The following is a 22034-nucleotide window of genomic DNA, read 5'->3' as shown; positions in this document are numbered from 1 at the left end:
ATTTTGTAACATGTTACTAAAAAATATAGATTTGTGCTATTATTTTTATCATATAAAATTATTTAAACTAAAATACAACACTATGTTATATTTAATTTTTATCTTGTTAAATTTTCTACTATTTAAGAAATGTTGTTGTCGTAAAAAATATTTTATTTAATAAAAGAACAAATAAAAATTTTCTAAAAAAAATCAACCAATTAAATAATTTTTTTTCATCTTGTTTCTATTTTTCTTGGAGGTACCCAAGAATTGTACAATCTGAAAAAAAAATCCTGAAAATATTAACGGTTATTTGAGTTTTTGGACAATTTTTTTTGCAGAGTGTTCCGTTTTGAGTCCTGGGTAATATGGTCACCCTAAATGAAAGGCTAAAGTTTTAATAATATAAATATATTTACCATCAATAAATTTAAATACATATATTATTGGGAACATATTTAAGGTCGCTTGATATCTAGTCGTGTTCCATTACGTAAAACTGAGTAAAATTTTGGCTTATTATTTTATTTCTATAGAGCTAACACTTAAAAACGTTTCTATTTATTTCTCCGAGCGTACAAATAAATCGCAAAAAAAAGAAAATCCACCAATGATTTAGAAAACCGGTTCAGTATTGAGTCGTTCTACATAATTTAAAATGGGAGTGTTTACGTCGGTTTTATATTACGGAAATTTCAATTCCCTAAAAACGTCCCGAATATAAAACTCGGTTCAAAAACACAAAAAAAAAGAAAAATTCGACGATACGAGGATTTGATGACGTGAAAAACGTCTTTTGCGGGATTTGGCACACACGAAGATGTAAATACATACATATGTATACATACTTATACACAAAGCAACGTAATTTAAAAGGAGTGGATCTTGGTGGAATGAGAACGTTTAGAAAGAAGGGGTACGAGATATAGGGGAGTGCTCTACGAGATATGTATATACATACATATACATATATATATATATATATATATATATATATATATATATATATATATATATATATATATTTATATATATATATATATATATATATATATATATATATATATATATATATAGGATCCGGATGTGAAGGATTCCAAGTGAAACGCAGATTAAGTCAGAACTATGTATTTATTAACACATATCTTCGGGCTCGTTCTCCAACAAGTGACCATAACAACACGCATCCGGTCTTTCCCAGGCATACCACACACACTCTATCTCGGCTCGTTTAAAAATCAATTCTACATTCGGTCATTCCTGACTGTCATTCGCCCTCGGATGACATTCTTCGTCTTTTATATTTTTACAGCATTTCATCTCACATTCTTTTACATTTCATCTTCTACTCTATACAATGTATCATCTTACATTCTTTTAAAACATTTCCTCTATCATCCTCAACAATGTTTCATCTCACATTCTTTTACATTTCATTTTCCACTCTATACAATGTATCATCTTACATTCTTTTAAAACATTTCCTCTATCATCCTCAACAATGTTTAATCTTCCATTCCATAAAATCATCTTATATTCTTCTAAACATGCTTTCAATTGTCACAATTACAATTTAAATCACAATTACAATCATCATCACAACTACATTTCAATACACTTATACATCAATCATTTTACAATTTACATAACAATTACAATTATAACAAATTAATCGTTACACATTTCACTACAAATCAATTTTTCATTTCAACAAAATTCAATCTTCAATAAAGTTACACATAAATCATCACAATTAAAGTTACACATAAATCATCACAATTACAATTTTAAATTATTTCAAGCAATACAAAACAGAAAGGAATCACAATTACAATTTAAAGTTATTACAAGCAATACAAAACATTAAAATCAATACCTTTATAATGACAGGTTAAATCTTTACATCGGAAACAATCACATTTTTAAAACATTACTAGAATTAGCAATAAACATTAAAATCAATACCTTTACTATGACAGGTTAAATCTTTACATCGGAAACAATCACATTTCAAAACATTACTAGAATTAGCAATAAAACATTAAAATCAATACCTTTACAATGACAGGTTAAATCTTTACATCGGAAACAATCACATTTTAAAACATTACTAGAATTACATTTCAATACAGTTATCTTATATTCTTCTAAGCATGTAACCAAATTAAAACATGATTCAATATACAAAGCACTTCCCAAAAATACTAGAATAAGCAATAAAACATTACACTTTTCAATCATCAAATTACAAGTAAGGCTTAACTAAAAACCCTCCAGGCATTTCACTTATTCTCTAATTCACAAACGCACACTTCACTTCCATCGGTGCAACTTAAATTCTATCCAATGCCCTCGGCGATTCTCTGTGACTGTCCGAGGAATCTGCCGTCACCCCACAGATATTCTGCTAGTAATTTACCATAAATGAAGTCAACACATATTGGTTCTAGCTCACTGATACATCCAGTAAGTCTTTTCTCAATCCATGGTTCTATTTTCTTTTCCATTGAATTAACATCAATCCGACTACGACCGAGCTTGAAAGTGAATACAGTGTCCTTCGGTGTTGAAATTTTGACTGGGTCTCTTAATCCTTCTTGTGATTTAGCCATATCTTTCTCTTTGTCTTTATGTTTCTCCTCTTCTTTATTCTCATCTTCAGAATTCTTCAAATGACTATAATCCTTAGATCCTTTTCTAAATTGATCATCGGGTGGTTGATCTGTATTTGAAGACGGTATGTCTCCGTAGTCCCAAAGTCTTCCTCTTTGCAAACCATCACCGTCCATACTTCCATCAGCCAGGTTCACACCTCCATCAGCCATGTTCGCATCGTCCTCTTCATCATTGGAAACAATGAGTTCTCTTTGAGCAGACATCTCTCGTGAAGCCCGTTGCTGCAAAGGTCTTTTTCTGTGCAAACCATCACTGTTCACACTTACATCAGCCATGTTTACATCTCCATCAGCCATGTTCGCATCGTCCTCTTCATTATTGGAAACAATGAGTTCTCTTTGAGCAGACATCTCTCGTGAAGCCCGTTGCTGCAAAGGTCTTTTTCTGTGCAAACCATCACTGTTCACACTTACATCGGCCATGTTTACATCTCCATCAGCCATGTTCGCCTCGTCCTCTTGTGTTAGAATACTGACTGGTTCTCTTATTTCTTCTTGTATTGGAATACTGACTGGTTCTCTTATTTCTTCTTGTATTGTCAAGACAGTCTTTGTTTTGGTGCTGTTACATTGAGCTGATATGTGCCCAAACTCGTTACAATTGAAACAACGAGTTCCTCTCGTCTTAAACCTACAGTCGGCTGCTAAATGACCACGTCCACCACAATTGTAGCATCGTGAACTCAGTCTTTCTCGGTTTTCACGGTTTCTCACGGGCCCCGTCACCCTGGGTTCGTCGTCTGGTGTTTCACCGGCCCCACTTGAATCGGAGTCAATGGGCTCTGCTTGAGCAAGCATTTCTCGTTCTTCAAAGACGAGCTCTTCGTCATCCCACTGGAACTCTTCTATCAGCTTCTGCTTAAGGATAGTCCATGATATAATTATCCCTTCTGAATCCAGGAACATTCTCGCTGTTCCTACGCAATATATTCTCCCGTAGACCAGTTGCTCCAGGGGCGTCCAGTGGAAGAACTTCGCAAATTCTTCCATGTGCTCAATCCACCGGCTGATTGGCACACCGCCAATCCCCTTAAACCGTGGCGCGTAAGTCTCGAATTTGTCTCTGTCAAAATATGGCACTTCGTCTTCTTCTTCCTCTTCATCGTCGTCGTCATCATCTTCGTCTAAGTCCGCGAACCTCTGCATCTCCACGACAGTTAGCCGACGTAAAACTGACGCTGACATTGGCGCTATCGTCTTGGATATCATCATCGTCGTGTGGCGTGTTCGCTGACGTGACGTCACCGACGTCACGGGCTTCCGCATTCTCGTCATCGCGCGCGCGTCCTAACCTCAACTGTCAAAACTCCGCGTCGTCGTCTGACCGCTTCTGGCTGTCACTCGAAATGTCTTCAGGCATCCCGGACAAAGCCCCCAAATATAGGATCCGGATGTGAAGGATTCCAAGTGAAACGCAGATTAAGTCAGAACTATGTATTTATTAACACATATCTTCGGGCTCGTTCTCCAACAAGTGACCATAACAACACGCATCCGGTCTTTCCCAGGCATACCACACACACTCTATCTCGGCTCGTTTAAAAATCAATTCTACATATATATATATATATATATATATATATATATATATATATATATATATATATATATATATATATATATATACATGTGTGTGTGTACGTATATACAAGCAGAAAACATTCTATTAAATCCGATAAACCATACTGATGAACAAGAATTAGCATGAAAATGATTGCTTTTCCGCAGTTCAGATCGGCGTTCACCTGAAATTCTCCTCAGTGATGGGGGTGAATTTGAATGGGGGGTGAGTGGGGTGTGTGGTTCATTGCTATCGCGAAGCTTCGTCCGTTTTGTAACCGTTTCGCCCGTGTAATGTTTCCGCGCACTCCCTCCTATCTCGCATTGTACTTTGTGAGATGACATCAAAAGAGATAGGTACTGCTCAGATGTATTATATGTACATACATATGCACATATGTACCTACGTACGTACATGAGTGTGTTAAATAAATTCTACTCTATTCACACGTGTGAACTTTGTGTGCTATTGCAATACGTTGTCATATTTATATTTATATAGCCTTATAGCCTTAATTGTCTTATAGCCTTAACTTATAGCCTTAATTGTCTGATAGAGTTTTTTTTTGTAGTTTTAAATCATTTTTAATTTACTGAAAGATCTTTCAACACGTAAAAATAACATAATCACGAAATAAACTTCCAAAAATTCAGTTTCTAAACAACTGTATTTTGTGATAAGTAATTGTGAAAATTGTCTTATGGTCATGTTGTCAGTGAAATCTTTTTTCAATAATGAAATAACTAGAATGAACTGGTCATCAAATTAATCTGAGAAAACTTCTGGATATTTTTTCTTTAATTTTAAACAATTTTCTAAAATACTTTCTTCTGATGAATTCATAATATGAATTCATATTATGAATTCATATTATGAATTCATATTATGAATTCATATCATGAAAAACTGAAATAGTTTTTCACTGCCTGCATTCCTTGAAAGCGACTTTTAAGTTGAACGGTTACCTTTTAATAATGTTATAAAATATATATGTTGTTGATTTTAAATTTATTTTGTTGATTTTAAATGTATTTCCACAAATTTGGGCTCCTTGTCGAGAAAGGGCCGTGATGTATATCTAAATTAACACATAATATGTACATATGTACATGTGTAGATGCATTAAACATGCAGTATTATGTATGTATAGGTATATATATGAATATATATATATATATATATATATATATATATATATATATATATATATATATATATATATATATATATATATATATATATATATATATATATATATATATATATATATATATATATATATATATATATATATATATATATATATATATATATATATATATATATATATATATACACGTTTTTGTTTAACTTTATAACGGTTCATTTGCAGAATTAGAATACACGTAACATTTCTCTCTTGTGGATGACTTCTTTTAATAAACATAAGATTACGAATACATATGTATATGTACATACATACCAGTGCTTCCAATCCCGGAAGGTTACTTCAGCACCGGGATTGCGGTGCTGGAAATTTCCGATCCCGGGATTCAATTGCATATATTGATATTTCAGAACCGTTCGTTTGCATTTTATAAACTCTCCCGATGTTTCACGCAAAAAATACTCCCATATTGGCGTTCTTGTTTTGAGAGTTTGGCTACATTGGCTACCGCAATTACATTGGCTTTATGTACAAATTCGGATGTAACCAACCCATGACTTTATCTATGTATTTGGGGAATATAAGAAGGATAAAAAACAAAATTCGATAATCAAACATACATACACGTTCACACATACCGGCTATGAGCATTTTCGATACAAATTGAACACAAATGTAGCGAAACTTACGCAAAAGTTCTACTTCCGCTTTACGAATTCTGACCAAAACTTTATCAATTCTATGTTAGTACATAAAGAATACAAATATAAATTTTTAACTTAATATGTTCAGTTGCGTATAAAGAATCGTGGTCACAACATTTTTGTTTTTTCTAAGAGGAAAACCCACTTCCACTTCCGGTTTATTATATTTAGTGATATTTTTTTGTATTTTCATCACATTGATACAACAATTATACTTGAATATTTATATACATAACTTGGTATCAAATTTAAAATTCAATAAACAAAGGGTTTCTGAGAAACATAAAACATCTTTATTCTCTAGAGTTTTTTTTACAAAAAGAGGACACCTAAAAGGGGAGGTACCATTTCCGGTCAAAATGAAACTTTGAAAAAAATTTACGTCGTAATGATAAGAATTTCAGTAATCGAATTTCAGTTCGATAGGACGAACGGTGTTCAAAAAATCACCAAAATACATTGAAACACAGACACACACACACAAACACACACCCACATTTTTTCTAGATCATCGCTCGAATCAGTCAAAATATGGTTCAAATATCATTGCAGTTGAGCAAATTGACTTTGGTTGTCATTGCTTATCCTAACATTGTTCATTATATAATGTTGTTTTATATTTTTTAAGCACCGTAATCCCGGTATTCTGACTAGTTTCAGCACCGGGATTCACGGTACCAGAAAACACCGGTGCCGGGGATTCCGGGATTGGAAGTTTACGATACGTTAATACATACGTATCGTAAACTTTGAATCACACTGTATAGACGTACTTAAAGCACGATGCAATTTAATTTAAAAGTGCAATTTAAATATAAAAAGCAGGGTTGAATAAAATGAGCAGTCTTAAAAATATTAACGTACAACATGAAGTGGTGCAATTTTTTTTTGTTTTTTGCCGTTTATGACGACATAAAAAGGTTAATTTATCACGTTGTTGCTGGAATTAAGAACCGGTGCGTTGCTCTCGTAGGCGAAGAAAAAATAACTCAATAACAAAAGCGACCGATGAAAAGAAAATGGATTAAATTATATGCGCTATAGAAAAACGGGGTGTGCGATGTATTTTTTTTTTAGTTCACTACACTTAATTCGAATGGAGGAAATGAGAGAAGGGGGAGTTTTCCGTAACGAGCTTTCACCGAGGAAATTTGAATTTGAAAATAATTTTTCCGCAAAGAAAAGTCTATTTCACCATTGTCATGACTACAAATCGTATTCATTTATTATTATTCATCTACATCGTACATAAAGACATGTATTTAATCGGTGAGTATTTAATTATAGTGAATAGCCCGATGAAACATCATCGCATGGGTATAAGATTATTATATATTCGTATAAACCTAAAAAAAAAATCCGGAACCGGAACCGTTATTTTCGTAGTTTCTCATAGATAGTTTTCAATTCTTTATTTGTAATAATTTTCAATTCTTAAAGTTAACGTTAACAAAACGTTAATTAAAGTTAACAAAATGTAAAATTTTCCGATTATACACAAGCGGTCATTGACCTCGTAACGTTGAATATTATTATTACCCATAACAAATTAAGTACATATTCATATGATGTGTATTTACAACACATATCCTGGGCGAGGATATGGCGTGTGGCGCGGGCTCTTGAGCACATCGCGTTTGGAATCAGAGGTCCAAGGCTCGATTCAAATTAACAAAAAAAACTGTCCGTTACCGAATGAAGACAAAAACCGTGTATGATGCATTTTCGGAAATGCGTACGTGCGCTCGTAAACGACCCATTTATCGTCTTTTATTATCGTCTGCAATATTTTGCGAAAACGATAAAAGTAAAGTTCAAAGCGAGGATGCTTTAATTCTCGACGATGATGATGCTTGCCCATAGCTGCAAATATGGTGCTCAGAAAAGAGATGCATTTAGTAAAATAACGAACGCTTTTTTGCAGATGAACGCTTCTTATCTTCAGAAAGCGATTCAACTTTTATGATGCCGTATTGGATTGGTATAGAAAAATAATAATAATTTATCAAAAATTTATTTTTCAAAAATGTTACGCCTTCTATCCAATGGGAAGCATCTCCAACATTTGTGCGTAAATCTGTTACTGACCTCGAATACCAGTTTTTACATCTACTAGTTATACGAATATTTAGTTTAATATATGTGTGTATTCTGAAGAAATCTCAAGTTTAAAGTTCAATTACTTTACAGGAGCTTCAAAGGCGTTAAGTTCCGTTTGAATTTAAGCTACATTCACACGAAGTATACGCAATATTAAATTTTCGCTGAATCATCTCAGACAAAACTGTGTAATATTTAATCCAGGCATTTTGTTATGCTGCGGGCAAGCGTGGGTGCGAAAACAACGTGTTTGCTGGTGTGGGTTATTTGATAACATTATAGTGGGTTTCGACCGTACGATAGTAGCTGCTTTGTGGCGCAAAGGGTTATGTAAGCCAGCTTCGACCACACGAGCTAACCCTTTCACTGTGTCTTCTTCTTGCGAGTACACGTGTACATACATATGTATGTATATAATATGTACATTCGAGGTAAAATTCTCAACTCGCCAGATCGACGAACGAGGCTGACTAGTTGTTATGTTATCTATCAACAACTGTGAAAATGAATTTAATGTGAAATGAAATAGCATTGCGATGAAAATAAAATAAAATTCATACTTTTGTTTTATGAATATATGTATATGTATGTACATAAATCATTTGAATCGGATTGAACTGGAAATCAGTTTTATTGCTAACATTATTTTTGCATTTCATCGCAAAGTTCGTTGTTGTGACGATAGTTAGCTCGAAAGTTTTATACATTTTCAAGTGCCTTGTATTAAATTACTTTTGAAAATACCGAATTTTTTAAGTATAAAATATGTAAAATTTGAAAAAATATTATAGATAGGAAACAAGTGATCTTCACAATTACAATTACAATATGTATTGCCTTCGATTAGTTCTAAATTTCCGGTTCGAAAATAGCTTTATATGTTGCAGTGAACTGCATCAATAATATGTATGTATATGTAAGTGTTCGGGTTGAATATACGATAAATGTTTTCTGGACCGTGAAACTTTTCCACGAAAATCTTACAGTAGCACTAGAACGAGTGCTGAGAACTTTTCCAATATGATTTTCGAAACGGGCGTACATACACATTTCAAACATAAATTTTCAAATAAAATAAAACATGTTCATATGTCGATATTTACACGAAGCACACAAGCAAATGAACATGGAAAATTCATTCTTTTTGAAGGATTTTTTTACGGCATGAAAAGAAATACTCATTTTGTTACCACTGTGGGCTAAAAAAATATTATTTGATTTATTTATATACACACACACATAAAAATCGTCAAACAATTTATATAGTATTTTCACAGAGCATCATAGAGACATCTATGAATAATTTTGATAAATTTGCATTTTGGCAAATTTATCGAATTCAAGATGTTAAAAAGCTTGAAATTTATGAGAAATAAATCAAGGTCGCCAATTTGTTGGATCAGTTTCAATGAAAATCAGATAAATTGGCAAACTCTGATAAGAAAAGATTGACTCGTGGGCAGGGATTGAACTCGTGACCTCATGGTTTGGAAGCTTTACATGGTAATCACTAATAGTAAAAATATACTTTCACTACTAGAAGTATACTTTCATCAGCTCAGGCGGTTGAATCATATCACACATTACGTTAAATTTTATTATTTATTTAAATATTATTTAGAATTCTTCAATCACAATGAATGAACATAACAAGAAGTTTTACGAAATATGTGGTCAAAATTGACACCAAAGAAAAACTGCGTTCTGATGAACACTCTTAAATGTAGGTATACAGTTTAGGTTGAAATACTTAAGGAATTAAGAAAAGGAGAGAATGATTCCAATAAAATTGAGTTATTGAAGCATTACGACATCTTATCTAACGGAAGAAGAGAGCATTTAATATATCCGGTGACAGATATTCAGTGATTCAGCCAAATTGTACTCGAAATATGAAACAGAAGTGAAAGCATACTTTAATTGCTAGTATGAAATCACTAACATATACATACATAAAATAATAAAATGAATGGTGCAGTGATTATCAACCTCACGTACCCCCGAAAGGATGAGAAAGTGAAAAACTTAATGAAAAAATGTATATACGATCAAATCAAAATATTGCGATCATCATTTGTGGTCGACTTTTCCGTGGTTGGATCATTGTTAATTTTCATATATTTTGCCAAAAGTTGTATGGAAAGGTTTCTTATTTGTTTTATGATTCAAGTTATCCACAAAACAAATTTCAAAACGATTTGTATCGTTTGCAACGATATAATTTGAAATATCAATGACTAAATAAATTACAAACATTTTTCTAGTCTGAGGGGTGCACACAAGTATGAAAATGGGCTGCCATTTCAGTAATGGTTAGAAAGTAGACACTTCTTGCAATTATGTTCAATTGACAAAAGACAATTATTTACTAAAAGCCACATAAAGACATGATAAAATCATCATTAAATATGTACCATGTTTACATTCAAAGCATTGTACATATATACATGTGTATTCTGAATGACATAGTAAAAAAATTGGATTAGCGAGAGATGAAAATGCGTAATTTTTCCGATACGCTTGAATCGTTGGAATGTAAATTACGAGCGGCATTGCACTGCGAATACTTTCAGATTCAAATAAAAATACAATATGGTTATAAAAAACAATCGATTCGTGTGTACGAAGTGCTCGTAAAAATGCGAGTCACGCACATGTGGCCAACCGGTGTCACGCGAACCTAATTGGTCCCGTTTTTCGTATCGAGTCAACCGGTTTTTCACCGGTTAATATAAAACGTATGTTTTATAGATGCAATTTCGATGTGCATTTGCTTCTATTTCGGAATATGAACCGTCATATTAAATTATTAAAATGATAATATACAAACGTATATTGTATGTATGTATGTATGCACATGTGTATGTATTTAAGATTGTTTGATTGAAAGTGTGTATTGTGATTTTATACACATACTGGTTCGAGAATAGAACTGAGGCTTCGTTCTCAGATTTTACGTTTTGATTATTCAAAAAGTAATTATTTACGTCTGAGAACATTTGTTTTCGACCAGCACGCGATCAAATCGGTAGTTGAGTGAGAAATTTATAGCCACTTAATTCAACTTTCATAGCAATTTCAATTGTTATTTGAACAAGTTAAGTATTTGAGTATAAAAAATTTAATTATGCGTTTAAACTAAAAAAAAAATTCAAAATATATATTTGCACAAAGTGTTTTAATCTAATATTTCACGCATACAATTTGCACGGCTATCTGAATATACATATTTTATACAAGATGATTTATCAATACTTGTCAGACGTGTGGTTTAATCTGATCTGCCGACCGATCGATCTATCGATTTACGTTAATGTCTCATAAGATGAAAAACAGCTGATTTAAAGTGGCTTGCGTAGGCTAGAAGAGTATTTTGTGTATATAAAACGAAAATGATGATAGAGATGGTCGACGATGGATATCGTCGACAGAAAAACTAGCCCGTGCCGAAGAAAATTCTTATAAAAGCGGCCGGAAAAGCGCAAGTTGAGATCGCAAATAACTGTAAAATTTACCAGAATGCGTATATTGTTTGTTTTATTTTTAAATACACTACATATGTACATATGTACCTACTATGTTTATTAAACATTGGAACAATTGTATATCAAAAAACTGTCATAATAACCTGAGCTAACAACTGAGGGGGACTCGGGTTCGAGCCCTGACTTGTGACTTGTGGTGTTGCCGGCCAGACTTTGAATATATTTGACTTATATATTCAAAGGTCAGACTTTGAATATAGTAGGTATGTGATCCAGATATTCAGGCCGATCGTTTCCTCTCACAGTTCTGATTTATCTGATTTTATTGTTGAACTACCCTCATTTGTCACCATTATTTGAATATAATTTCAAATCTCTAGTTACATTATAAATTTCTGCATTTTTTAATTTGTAAAAATCTGGCCACAGGTGTTCTTTTGTATAACCCGCAATGGCACAATTAATGTTAAATTTTAATTTATATAAATAAAATGGGTAGCTAAATTAACTGATTTTGGAGCGGTTTGAAGACATTCAAGAAGATTTACTTCAATTGGTTAAAATGTCAAATAGTATTCCGAATGAATTGGTAGTTTTTAGTAATCTAAGCCTCTTTTAAAACAAACTTGATAAATTCCTAAAAGTTTCTTTTGATAAAATTTATCAAACTTGATAAATTTCTAAGAGTTATTTTGATTTCTCAGTGTGGGTGTTTTTTTATATATCATTCCCTTTAGTTTGAGTTTTTGCTTTTAATTTATTTTGATTCTTGTTTTAATATTTTTTTGTTATATATGTATATATTTTTTGATATTATAATTGACAAACACCTTGAGTATTTTTATAACACAAATAAATAAAATCAATTTTAGTATACAAATTATACGACGAGTTCAGGAAACCTTATCTAATATATAATTTCGAAAGAGACTTTGTATGTACATATCTTTTGGTTAGTAAAATCCGTGATGTTAAATTTAATAAAAAAATTAATAAATATTCAAATAAATTTAAATAAAATAAAACTATTCAAATGAATGTAATAAATACTATTAAATTTAGGCATGTTTAAGCGGTTTGTATTACAAATACCGAGCGAAACCGGGTAAAACCACTCATATAATATTATATATTCAACAATAACAGAAAGTTTCATTTCTTTTAGAAAGAATAGATTTAAAAATTAAAAATAATTTCTAATTATTGGATGATTGCATAAGATAATGCCTGATTTTCAAATATTTTATATTGATTAATGGGCATGAACTTATGCAATATATATTCTGATAAATTTTATGAATATTTCAGTATTGAAAACGTTCAAATATCACCACCATTTTTTACTGCACGGTATTTATTTTATAGTCAATTCAAAACATACAATATCAAAACTCAATGGAGTATTTTTTCACGTGTTCCATTGTCCGTTTGCAACGTTCCCAACTTCAACTACAAACAAAAGCTCATAGAAACCGAGCAACATCCTCAACTATAGTATGTATTTTAAACAATAAACGTTTGATACACAAGAACTTGTGTATTGCATGTGAAATATTTCGATGCGAACTAATTAAATGTCGTACACGAACAGCTTATGCGCCGTACACTTATAACATTATACATACACATTTTATGTATGTATGTATAGGTAAATAGGTTCATATTAAATTTACGTTGCCGTTTAATTTTCCCTCCCAAAGTTGTACGGCCATATTATAATTACAATATGCTGCCTGTTCATTATGCGAACGGGTAACTCTTTAATACGAGGCAAACTTTGACATCCTCACAACCCAGTTTGGGAAGCTTCAGAAAGTGCACTGTGAGCATATTCAGACTGTTTATTATAATATTTTATATGATAAACATACGCATACATGTACTTTTAAAATAGATTCATTCTAGTTGCTAGTATACGTCTGTGTTTATATTGGCTTTTTAGGCAGATCTCTGGAGCTGGAGTGGGCGAGTTCGATTCAACCAGCCGTTGTAACCTGACTGGTTAACATACATACAGAGTCTCAACAGGACGTCTGCAGGAGAGAGAAGGCCACTATTTAATTCAATTTGTAAGCCAATGAAATATATGTATGTGCATTGTTGATTAGTAAAATATTTAAATGGCAAGCTAAACACGTTTGGGATATCTGTTTGTAGGTAGCGTTTAACTTTTAGCACTTAAACTAAAACCGTATGAACAAACTAGTACGTTCCACATACCGGAGTGAGCACTTAGGCTGTAACATACATATGTGTACATACATATATGTATATTTACATACAATACCTATTTACTTTATAAAAACGTATTCCACAATATATTATGAATAATTTGAAATTACATTGAATATCTATGTACATATAATATAATTTTAAAAATATTAATTTGTTATTTAATCCGATAGAATGAATTCACCACTAAAATCGACATAACACATTTAATGATATGTGTTTGGTAAAATATGATATTATTTTAATGGATTACGTCTATGAGTCTAATGTGGAATTATTTAGGTATGCATAAAAATATTGGCTGTATACATATTTTGGGTGGATTTAGTAAAGTTTGAGGTTTCTTCAAAATTTATTTTATTATGTTTGTACATATGTATTAAAGGCATCATGACCAAATATACATATGTATGTAGTTTGGTACATAGTTTGGGTTGTAAAATTTCGCTGAATTGCAGTTAAATTAACCTCGTTATTATGTAATATTATCTACATAGTTATTTTGTAGTTCGACATTCGACGTTGTTGTTGTCATGCAAAATTTGCACTATATTTCGACATCTCGCTGAGCGGGCAGATTTGACATGAATACAAATCTGATTGCTTTATTTTTCTTTGATAAAAAGTTGAGAAAATTGCGTGATACGTGACATTTATTCAATACATAAATCGAAAAATAATTACGGCATCAAATATATATTATATGAATTTTTAGTAAAATAGTATTTTATTGCAGAATTATTGAAAAAATAAGGTGGATATTGAAACTCTTAAGATTTATTTATTTAACGCGCTCATTGATTTTTTACTGACATTTTTTTTGGAAATCGGATATGATATGAAAATTAAATCTTGTTCATTTGAACGTTAACATATTTCAAGGGCCGTCTTGGAGAAGATTACGAGACTTATATAAAATATGATTCATTTATCTCTTTGGACCGACGAAATTTAGAACATAATAAATTGAAAGGATCTTGCTTAGTATTATAATAATAAGAGGCACTTTGAAAATACTGAATGGAAAGAATTAATACGAATATAAATAATTTTCAAGATGCTTAGTAGTCTTCGTTAATATCCGCGAGGAAACGTGTCGAAATGTTTTGTTTACAATATTTTACATTGTTGATCGATTTTCAGTTGAAGCGAAAAATGCTCAGAGCCGACAGAAAACATCTGCCACACTCTTAAAGGCTAATTATTTTTGTGAAAAACAATTTTTTGCAAATTATTGAACGTTGCCAAAATACAAGAGAAACAGAATTTTCAACTATACATTCGATAATTTACAATTTAGTTTAGTATCAGATGAAATCCTAATATGTGCTTTTATCTTCGTATACAATGCTTCGCTACATGAGAATTTAATATAACAATATGTTGATAAAAAATTTTATTGAATTAATTTTTTAAGCAACGTGCAATACTAATGTTAGCCGAGAGCCCAAAATTTTCACGCTAAACTCCGTTACAAAATAGTCTGAAAAATGGAAACAAAAACAATTTAAAAAATACGTCTAAAAAATAAAAGAAAGAAGAACGAGAAGTGTGAAAGTGTTGCCGAATTTGAGAATCAGGTGTTTTGGAGTGTTGCCAGAATATTGCTAAAAACGCTTCGTGGTGGAATTCGAGTTTTGCATACACATTTGCATGTTTCGAAGAATTGATATTACAATTTTCTATATGTATACATATTTGGTTGAAATAATAATAAAGGTATAATGTGGTCAATATCAATATACATACACAACGAAAATGATAAAATCTGACATAGATATAAAAATCCTTGAAATCAGAGCGTAAATGGCTGTCATACAATTCAGTTATATGTATGTATACTACATATGCATGATGATTTAGTGCAACTACATTGTATGCATATGTATGTAAGTACATACTAGTTGTAACATACGAACATATGTACAACCGGTAATGGATATTAGTTCAACTACATATCATCATAATTCCCAGCATGCAATCAACCCTCGCATAGGTGAGTTTTATTATTCTTGTTTTAAAAGCATTTTAATTTGAAAGGGAGCTCACTCGAGGCAAAATCGCTGAACGTTAAAATTTATGTGGAGAGATTTTGCATTTTTTACTCGAACAAAAAATAAAGATTATAATCTATGCGTAAAATTGTAGACGCGGTGAAAATTTGACCTCGTTAAAATTAATCCATTAGAGATGGGAGGCCGTAAATATTTTTCGATCGGACTAATTTAAAACGCCCCTGCTTTATTTTTTCGCGGGAAGTTTTACTACATCGAATTTGATTCAATTCAATGCAATAGTAATATTGAGTTTCACGTCAATACATAAATTTTCATGCGAATGTTGCGTGGAAAAGTTTTCGCCGATAAATAAATATACGAGAGAAAAAATAAAGAGGAGAATTCGAATAAAAATAACCGATTTAGATTTGGCCCCGAGGACCCTTTTGATAGTGACAGGATTTCTTGGTGACGCGTTGACAACTTTGACAAGCGGTATTTTTATTGTAAGTTGTCATGTTTGAAAGATTTCGTCGCCGTCCATTAAGATTACATTTGAGTTTTATATACATATTCTATGTATTTGTTTCTTTTTGTTTCAGATTAAAATGGACGAAGAACAATTGACAAGTAAGACATACTATAAAATTTACTAACCTACATTTAAGAGACTCCAGATTCGGTACATATGTATATTGTACACACTCATATCTATGTATACGTACATACATATGTACGTACGTACGGATCTTTAAGATATATGCGCATATGTACATATATAATATCTTAAAGATTTTGTTATTACAATATAATTTTCTAAGCATGTATAAAAATATTTTATATTACTTAAATATGATATCATTATCATATACTTGAATGTAACGTGACCGGACTTTTGGCCGAATGAACACTTGGCCGACGGATGTTAAACCGACCTACGCTCGGCCGAATGGACATTAGGCCGACGGACGCTTGGCCGAATGGACATTAGGCCGATGGGCTTTTGGTCGAAGTCAAAGCCTTTAGGTCAATTGCCCGTTCGGTCAAATGTCCGTCAGCCTATTGTCCGTTCGGCCAAGCGTCCATGTGGCCAATAGTCCGTCAACTGAATGTAAGGTAACGGTCCCAATCTCTGTTAGGTTCAGACGATCATTTTCCATGTACAACTTAGTGCAATCTTAGAAATGAAGCTCAGGATTTTAAGCTATGATATTGGACGCTAGAGTGCCGTATAAGGTTCAGTGCACTCAAAGAAGTATGGAACGATGTATGATTGTTATAACAATTAGAGATAGTATACGGAATACGTAATTATAAGTATGACAAAGGCGGTTGTTGTAATGGTGAGGGTCGAGAGATGAAATGGCAATGGGTGGGTCACGTGGCTTCAAGAATGGACGATAGATACACGAAAGAAGTGCCCTAATGCAGGAACGTAATTTCAGCTTTTCCTTGGTGGGGCGGCAGGCAAAAATAGGTCAAATTGAATTTTGTTTCAAATAAAAAGAAATTATATCAAAATAAAAATGGAAAAAACATTTTGCATACACCCTACCCTATTGGGTGATAAAATATAATATGATAAAAATAAGCTTATTTTTACACACTATTTTTTTCGACCTTTTAAATATGTGTACTCTACACGACAAAATTCAAGTATAATCCGTGTATCAATCATCATCAAGTATAATCATCAAGTATAATCAATCAAGTATAATCCGTTATCGATGAAAATAAATAGAAATCATTAAATTTAATTAACCGGAAGTGGAATTTTTTCCACACCCCTGAACGTATCAAGCTGAACATTTATTCTATTTGTATTCTTTATGTACTAACTTGGAGTTGATATGGTTTTGGTCAGAACGCGATTTTATTAAATAATTAAAAATTTTACGGACCAAACTTGTCACCCATGAAGATTAAATCCATCACATTCGTTGTTTTGTGAGAGATAGGACGTCTGCAAATAAAAATACGAGATATAAAATCAGTTCGGATATAACCGATTCAGTAAAATATCGATGTAAAACCTTTCTTGAAAATAAACAATAAATACGAACTTTTGAGAAAATATACGTTACATATCCATTTCTGAGATAAAATAAAGTAAGGCGGACCTTTCTAACAATTCGCTCCACGGGACGAACAATTTAAGAATTTCACCCAAGGCATACCATTAAAAAGTAGCTTATTGCAGCGAATATTTTATTGACCACTAAGCTACCCAAATGTATCATCAGAAAAATGTGTAAGATGTGATGGATGGAAGTCGTCCAAAACAGAGACGAATGGTAGCATTTTGGATGGCGAATGGCTGTGAATGATGATTTGAAACTGTGTCGCCGTTGGAGATGTACATATACCTTATATTGTTGAATTTTAAACAGGATTGAAGTAAATACATGCTTCATAGTTTTGATCATTATAAATACAAATTGTGTTTAGTTTAAATGTATTTTATTGACAGTGTTAAAGAGGGCTTTCTCGATGTTCGACTCGAGCAAGCAAGGGAAGATTGAAAAAGAAAAAGTGCGCACAATTCTCAACACAATGGTATACAGTTACGATGATAAGGAATTGGAAACATTATTAGACGGCGAAGACAACGAAGGTTAGTCTATTGAATAAATTAAAATATTTTTGCATATTTAGAGATCGTAAAAAAAGGTTACGTGGAGTGTCTTTTGATGGTTGGAGGGTTCGATTTTTGTTGTTATATTGAATGGAAGGGTCCAGTAGGCAAGCGTTCGTTGAGTGACAGTTAACTTTGGGTCGAATAATGAGCTTCCTGTATTAAAGTAAAATTATTTTCGATTTTCTCTCGGCCATATTGAAGCTTTTCCATTTCCATCCAGGCACTGGAAAACTCGATTTCGACTCGTTCTGCAGAGTGGCGACTCATTTCTTGGACGAGGACGATGAGGCACTTCAAAGAGAACTGAAGCAGGCTTTTCGCCTCTACGACAAAGAGGGTGAGTTTCGAATTAATTCGGATCCTCCTTAAAACTCAATAAATTTTAAAGTGTATCTATTTGTATTCCAGGCAACGGATATATACCAACGAGCAGCTTGCGAGAGATTTTGATGGCTCTGGACGACCAACTCACTCCGGATCAGCTGAACGAGATGATAGCTGAAATCGACACGGACGATTCGGGAACTGTTGACTTTGACGGTAATATGATTAGAATTGATTTACACAACTTTTTTTTGTCTTACTTACATTTGAAGGCAAAAATATAATTTTTAATTGAAAAATTTAAACAACAACACTCCGTAAGTAAAAAATAAATTCTATATACAAATCCTTATATTTGATTCTATAGGTATATTCAAAAACCTGGCAAGATCACACGCCTCTGTTGTAAATATTCACTATTGTTTTGGTGTCGCTGTAACGACTCCAGTAATAAAGTTTCGCAAGCTCAAAATTACTTCCAGCGTTCGCGTTTCTAATAAAAATTTAAATTGTTTTCATTTCAGAGTTCATGGAAATGATGACCGGAGATTAAAATTGGCCGTGTTTTCATTACACCGTTTCTGCTCTCTCGTACACCGATTAAATAATCAACACTCGGGATTATTTCTACAACGCGATCGCGAATGTGCGAAGTGGCCCAAACATCAACAATTTAATATTAATACATCGACATCTCACAGCTGTATCTATGTAGAGAAGTTTAAAGGACTTTTGCGATACCAAAAGGCTATTTATTATTGGCACCGTATCGAAGTACTCCATCCAACCTTATATCCATTAAATTTTGTAATAATAATATACATGTATTATAATACTAATTAGATCATTTCCATTGTGTGACGACATTCACGAAAAATTTCACTCATACAGGGTTGACACGATACGAGTGCACTCGGACCGAGTCAACTAATGTGGTCATCCGGACTTTACTTATAACTTGGCAACGTCCAAGTGACTGAATTGGTGGACTCGGTCCCATTGAACTCGAATCGTGTCAATCCGGTATACGGCAAAAATAATTTTGCACATTCGTCGCTTGAAAAAAAAATCGTCAAGAGGTCGAATTTTCTCACGATCATAATACTTCATCTATTGATACCATGTATATACATATGTAGATAAATTAATAATGGGAGACGCAATAAAAAAAAACTTATATAATTAGATAATGAATTTTTTCGTTTTACTGTATTATAATAATACATATGTGCATACAAATTATTTATTCAATGGAATTTCATTTTATACTAAAATGACTATTCGGAAATTTTATAATGCATAAATATTTTTAGATGTTGATGTTTGGTTTACAATGTACTATAAACAAATAAAATCAATACTTTTTAATGTTATTAAGAATTAAAAAAAACCGCATACTGTGTTTTGAATTGTGAAGGAAATAAAAGAAAAATACTGATCTATACCGATGGATTAATTATGTTATAATATATTGTACCTACTTTAATCAATTTAAATATTTAATATCTATAATACAACTACGAAATATTATATTAATTTCATTTTATTATGATATGAAGATGATTTTTTTTATTAAATTGCCAATTTTAGCGTCTTATCATCTAAAATAAAAAGTTTGAATGGAAAAGTAAAATAAAATCACACATATACAGACAAATCAACAAATTCAATTAAATCAATGGTGCGGTATTCGTTTGTATGCGAAACCGTGTTGAGTTAGTTAGTGTTATTTTGGATGATTTTTTATCAAACAAACTCTATGATGATGGCTTTGATGATCATGCTGCTGTCCAGGTCGGTTGTCTCATGCCGCTATACTAAACGATTATCAAATGCGAAATCTAAAATGAACATTCACTAAAAACTAGGCAATACGAAAGAACACACTGTGACAAGGACTCGAGGGAGGTCGATATTTAGGAGGAGTGGTGGATGAATGTTTTGAAATATTATGCGGACAGAAAATTACACTTGCAATATATTTTGTAAGAATTTTACATGTAAAAAATGCTACAGCCTCATTTTATCTTGATTTTTTTTTTTAATCTTACACAAAAGACTTCGAATACATTTAAGAAAACATCAATACAATATGTAAATATGAACATCATCGCAGTTGGGAAAAAAATATACCAAATTTGTCATAATCTTGTTCCTTCGATGTACACCGAATATATATAACTTTATAACTTTATTTATTATTAAATTAGTGAAATTAATAAATAATAACAAAACTGAGTGAAATAGAATGGATTTTATTGTATTATATATATATATCGTATAAGTTTTTAAAAGAGAAAATTTATTGAATTAAAATAAGGTTGACCATACGTCCCGTTTTGGACGGGAAAGTCCCGTTTTTTACGTGATTTGCTTTCGTCCCGTCGTTTTCGTAGTTATTTTATCTATTTTTTTTATTTGTACCGTTTGGTCTCTCCACTGATTTCGATATTGCTTTTATTTCCATATTTTTCCGAATCAATTTGTTCCCCAAAAACAAATATTATAATATCAACATACATATATTTACACACAATATATTTATATTAAAGTAACACTTATATATTTTGTTACATGTTTGTGAAAAAAATCGCTTTGTGCTATTATTTTCATCAAAACTATTTTTAAATAACGGTAAAATAGAATATTATATTATATTTAATCTTTTATCTTGTTTCATTTTCCTCTTTTAAAGAAGTTTAAGTTCTGGTAAAAATAACTTATACTTAACAAAAACTGGTACTTAACAAAAGAAGAATTATGTTATATATAAAAGAAACTCAGAATAATTTCTTAGAAAATTTGTAGTTATTTTATTTGTGAATTTAGCACGATTCAGAATTTTCCTTGTACACAAGAATTTTACATTCTAAAAAAAATTATGATTCCTCGACAATATTATGCTATTGAGGGGAAAATTATAAAAATTTTGGATGTGCAACACTTTTTTTTATATGTATAAGTGGGGTGGGGGGTAATTGTTTGCGGAGTGTCCCGTTTTGTATTCTGGGAGATATGGTCACCCTTATTAAACTAAAACATTATTTTTTATGAAATCATTTATTTAACATTAAATAATTTTAGATCCCATTTGATTATTACTTCAGTAGACACTTATTTATTTTCCTACTGTGTATATTTCAATTTAATATTGTAAAAGCTTTTTTCGAAGCGATAATGTCAAAAGGT

The 22034-nt window shown here is 31.9% G+C and overlaps 2 protein-coding genes across 4 annotated transcripts in view; one reads left to right on the top strand and one right to left on the bottom strand.

Moving 5' to 3' along the window:
* LOC143919796 (neo-calmodulin-like) overlaps nt 1–22034 on the bottom strand; it is a 47245-nt gene that overhangs the window by 15387 nt on the left and 9824 nt on the right. The window lies entirely within an intron of this gene.
* On the top strand, nt 13590–21511 carry LOC143909065 (troponin C-like). 2 transcript variants are annotated; one of them, XM_077426961.1, is made up of 6 exons: nt 13590–13723; nt 16486–16513; nt 18354–18497; nt 18742–18858; nt 18930–19061; nt 19370–21511. In XM_077426961.1, exons 2-6 carry the CDS (start codon nt 16492–16494, stop codon nt 19396–19398), a joined length of 444 nt encoding a protein of 147 aa, XP_077283087.1. In that variant the 5' UTR covers nt 13590–13723; nt 16486–16491; the 3' UTR covers nt 19399–21511. The 2 variants fall into 2 exon arrangements, with proteins under 2 accessions (XP_077283087.1, XP_077283096.1); XM_077426970.1 differs by lacking the exons at nt 13590–13723; nt 16486–16513 and adding an exon at nt 18197–18227 and having other exon boundaries at nt 19370–20310.

This window comes from Arctopsyche grandis, chromosome 1, assembly GCF_051622035.1.
Source record: "Arctopsyche grandis isolate Sample6627 chromosome 1, ASM5162203v2, whole genome shotgun sequence".
In the NCBI taxonomy this organism is placed as follows: Eukaryota; Metazoa; Arthropoda; class Insecta; order Trichoptera; family Hydropsychidae; genus Arctopsyche; species Arctopsyche grandis.
The sequence above is the reverse complement of the archived record's forward strand: the minus strand, read 5'-3'. Positions and strand labels throughout refer to the sequence as shown.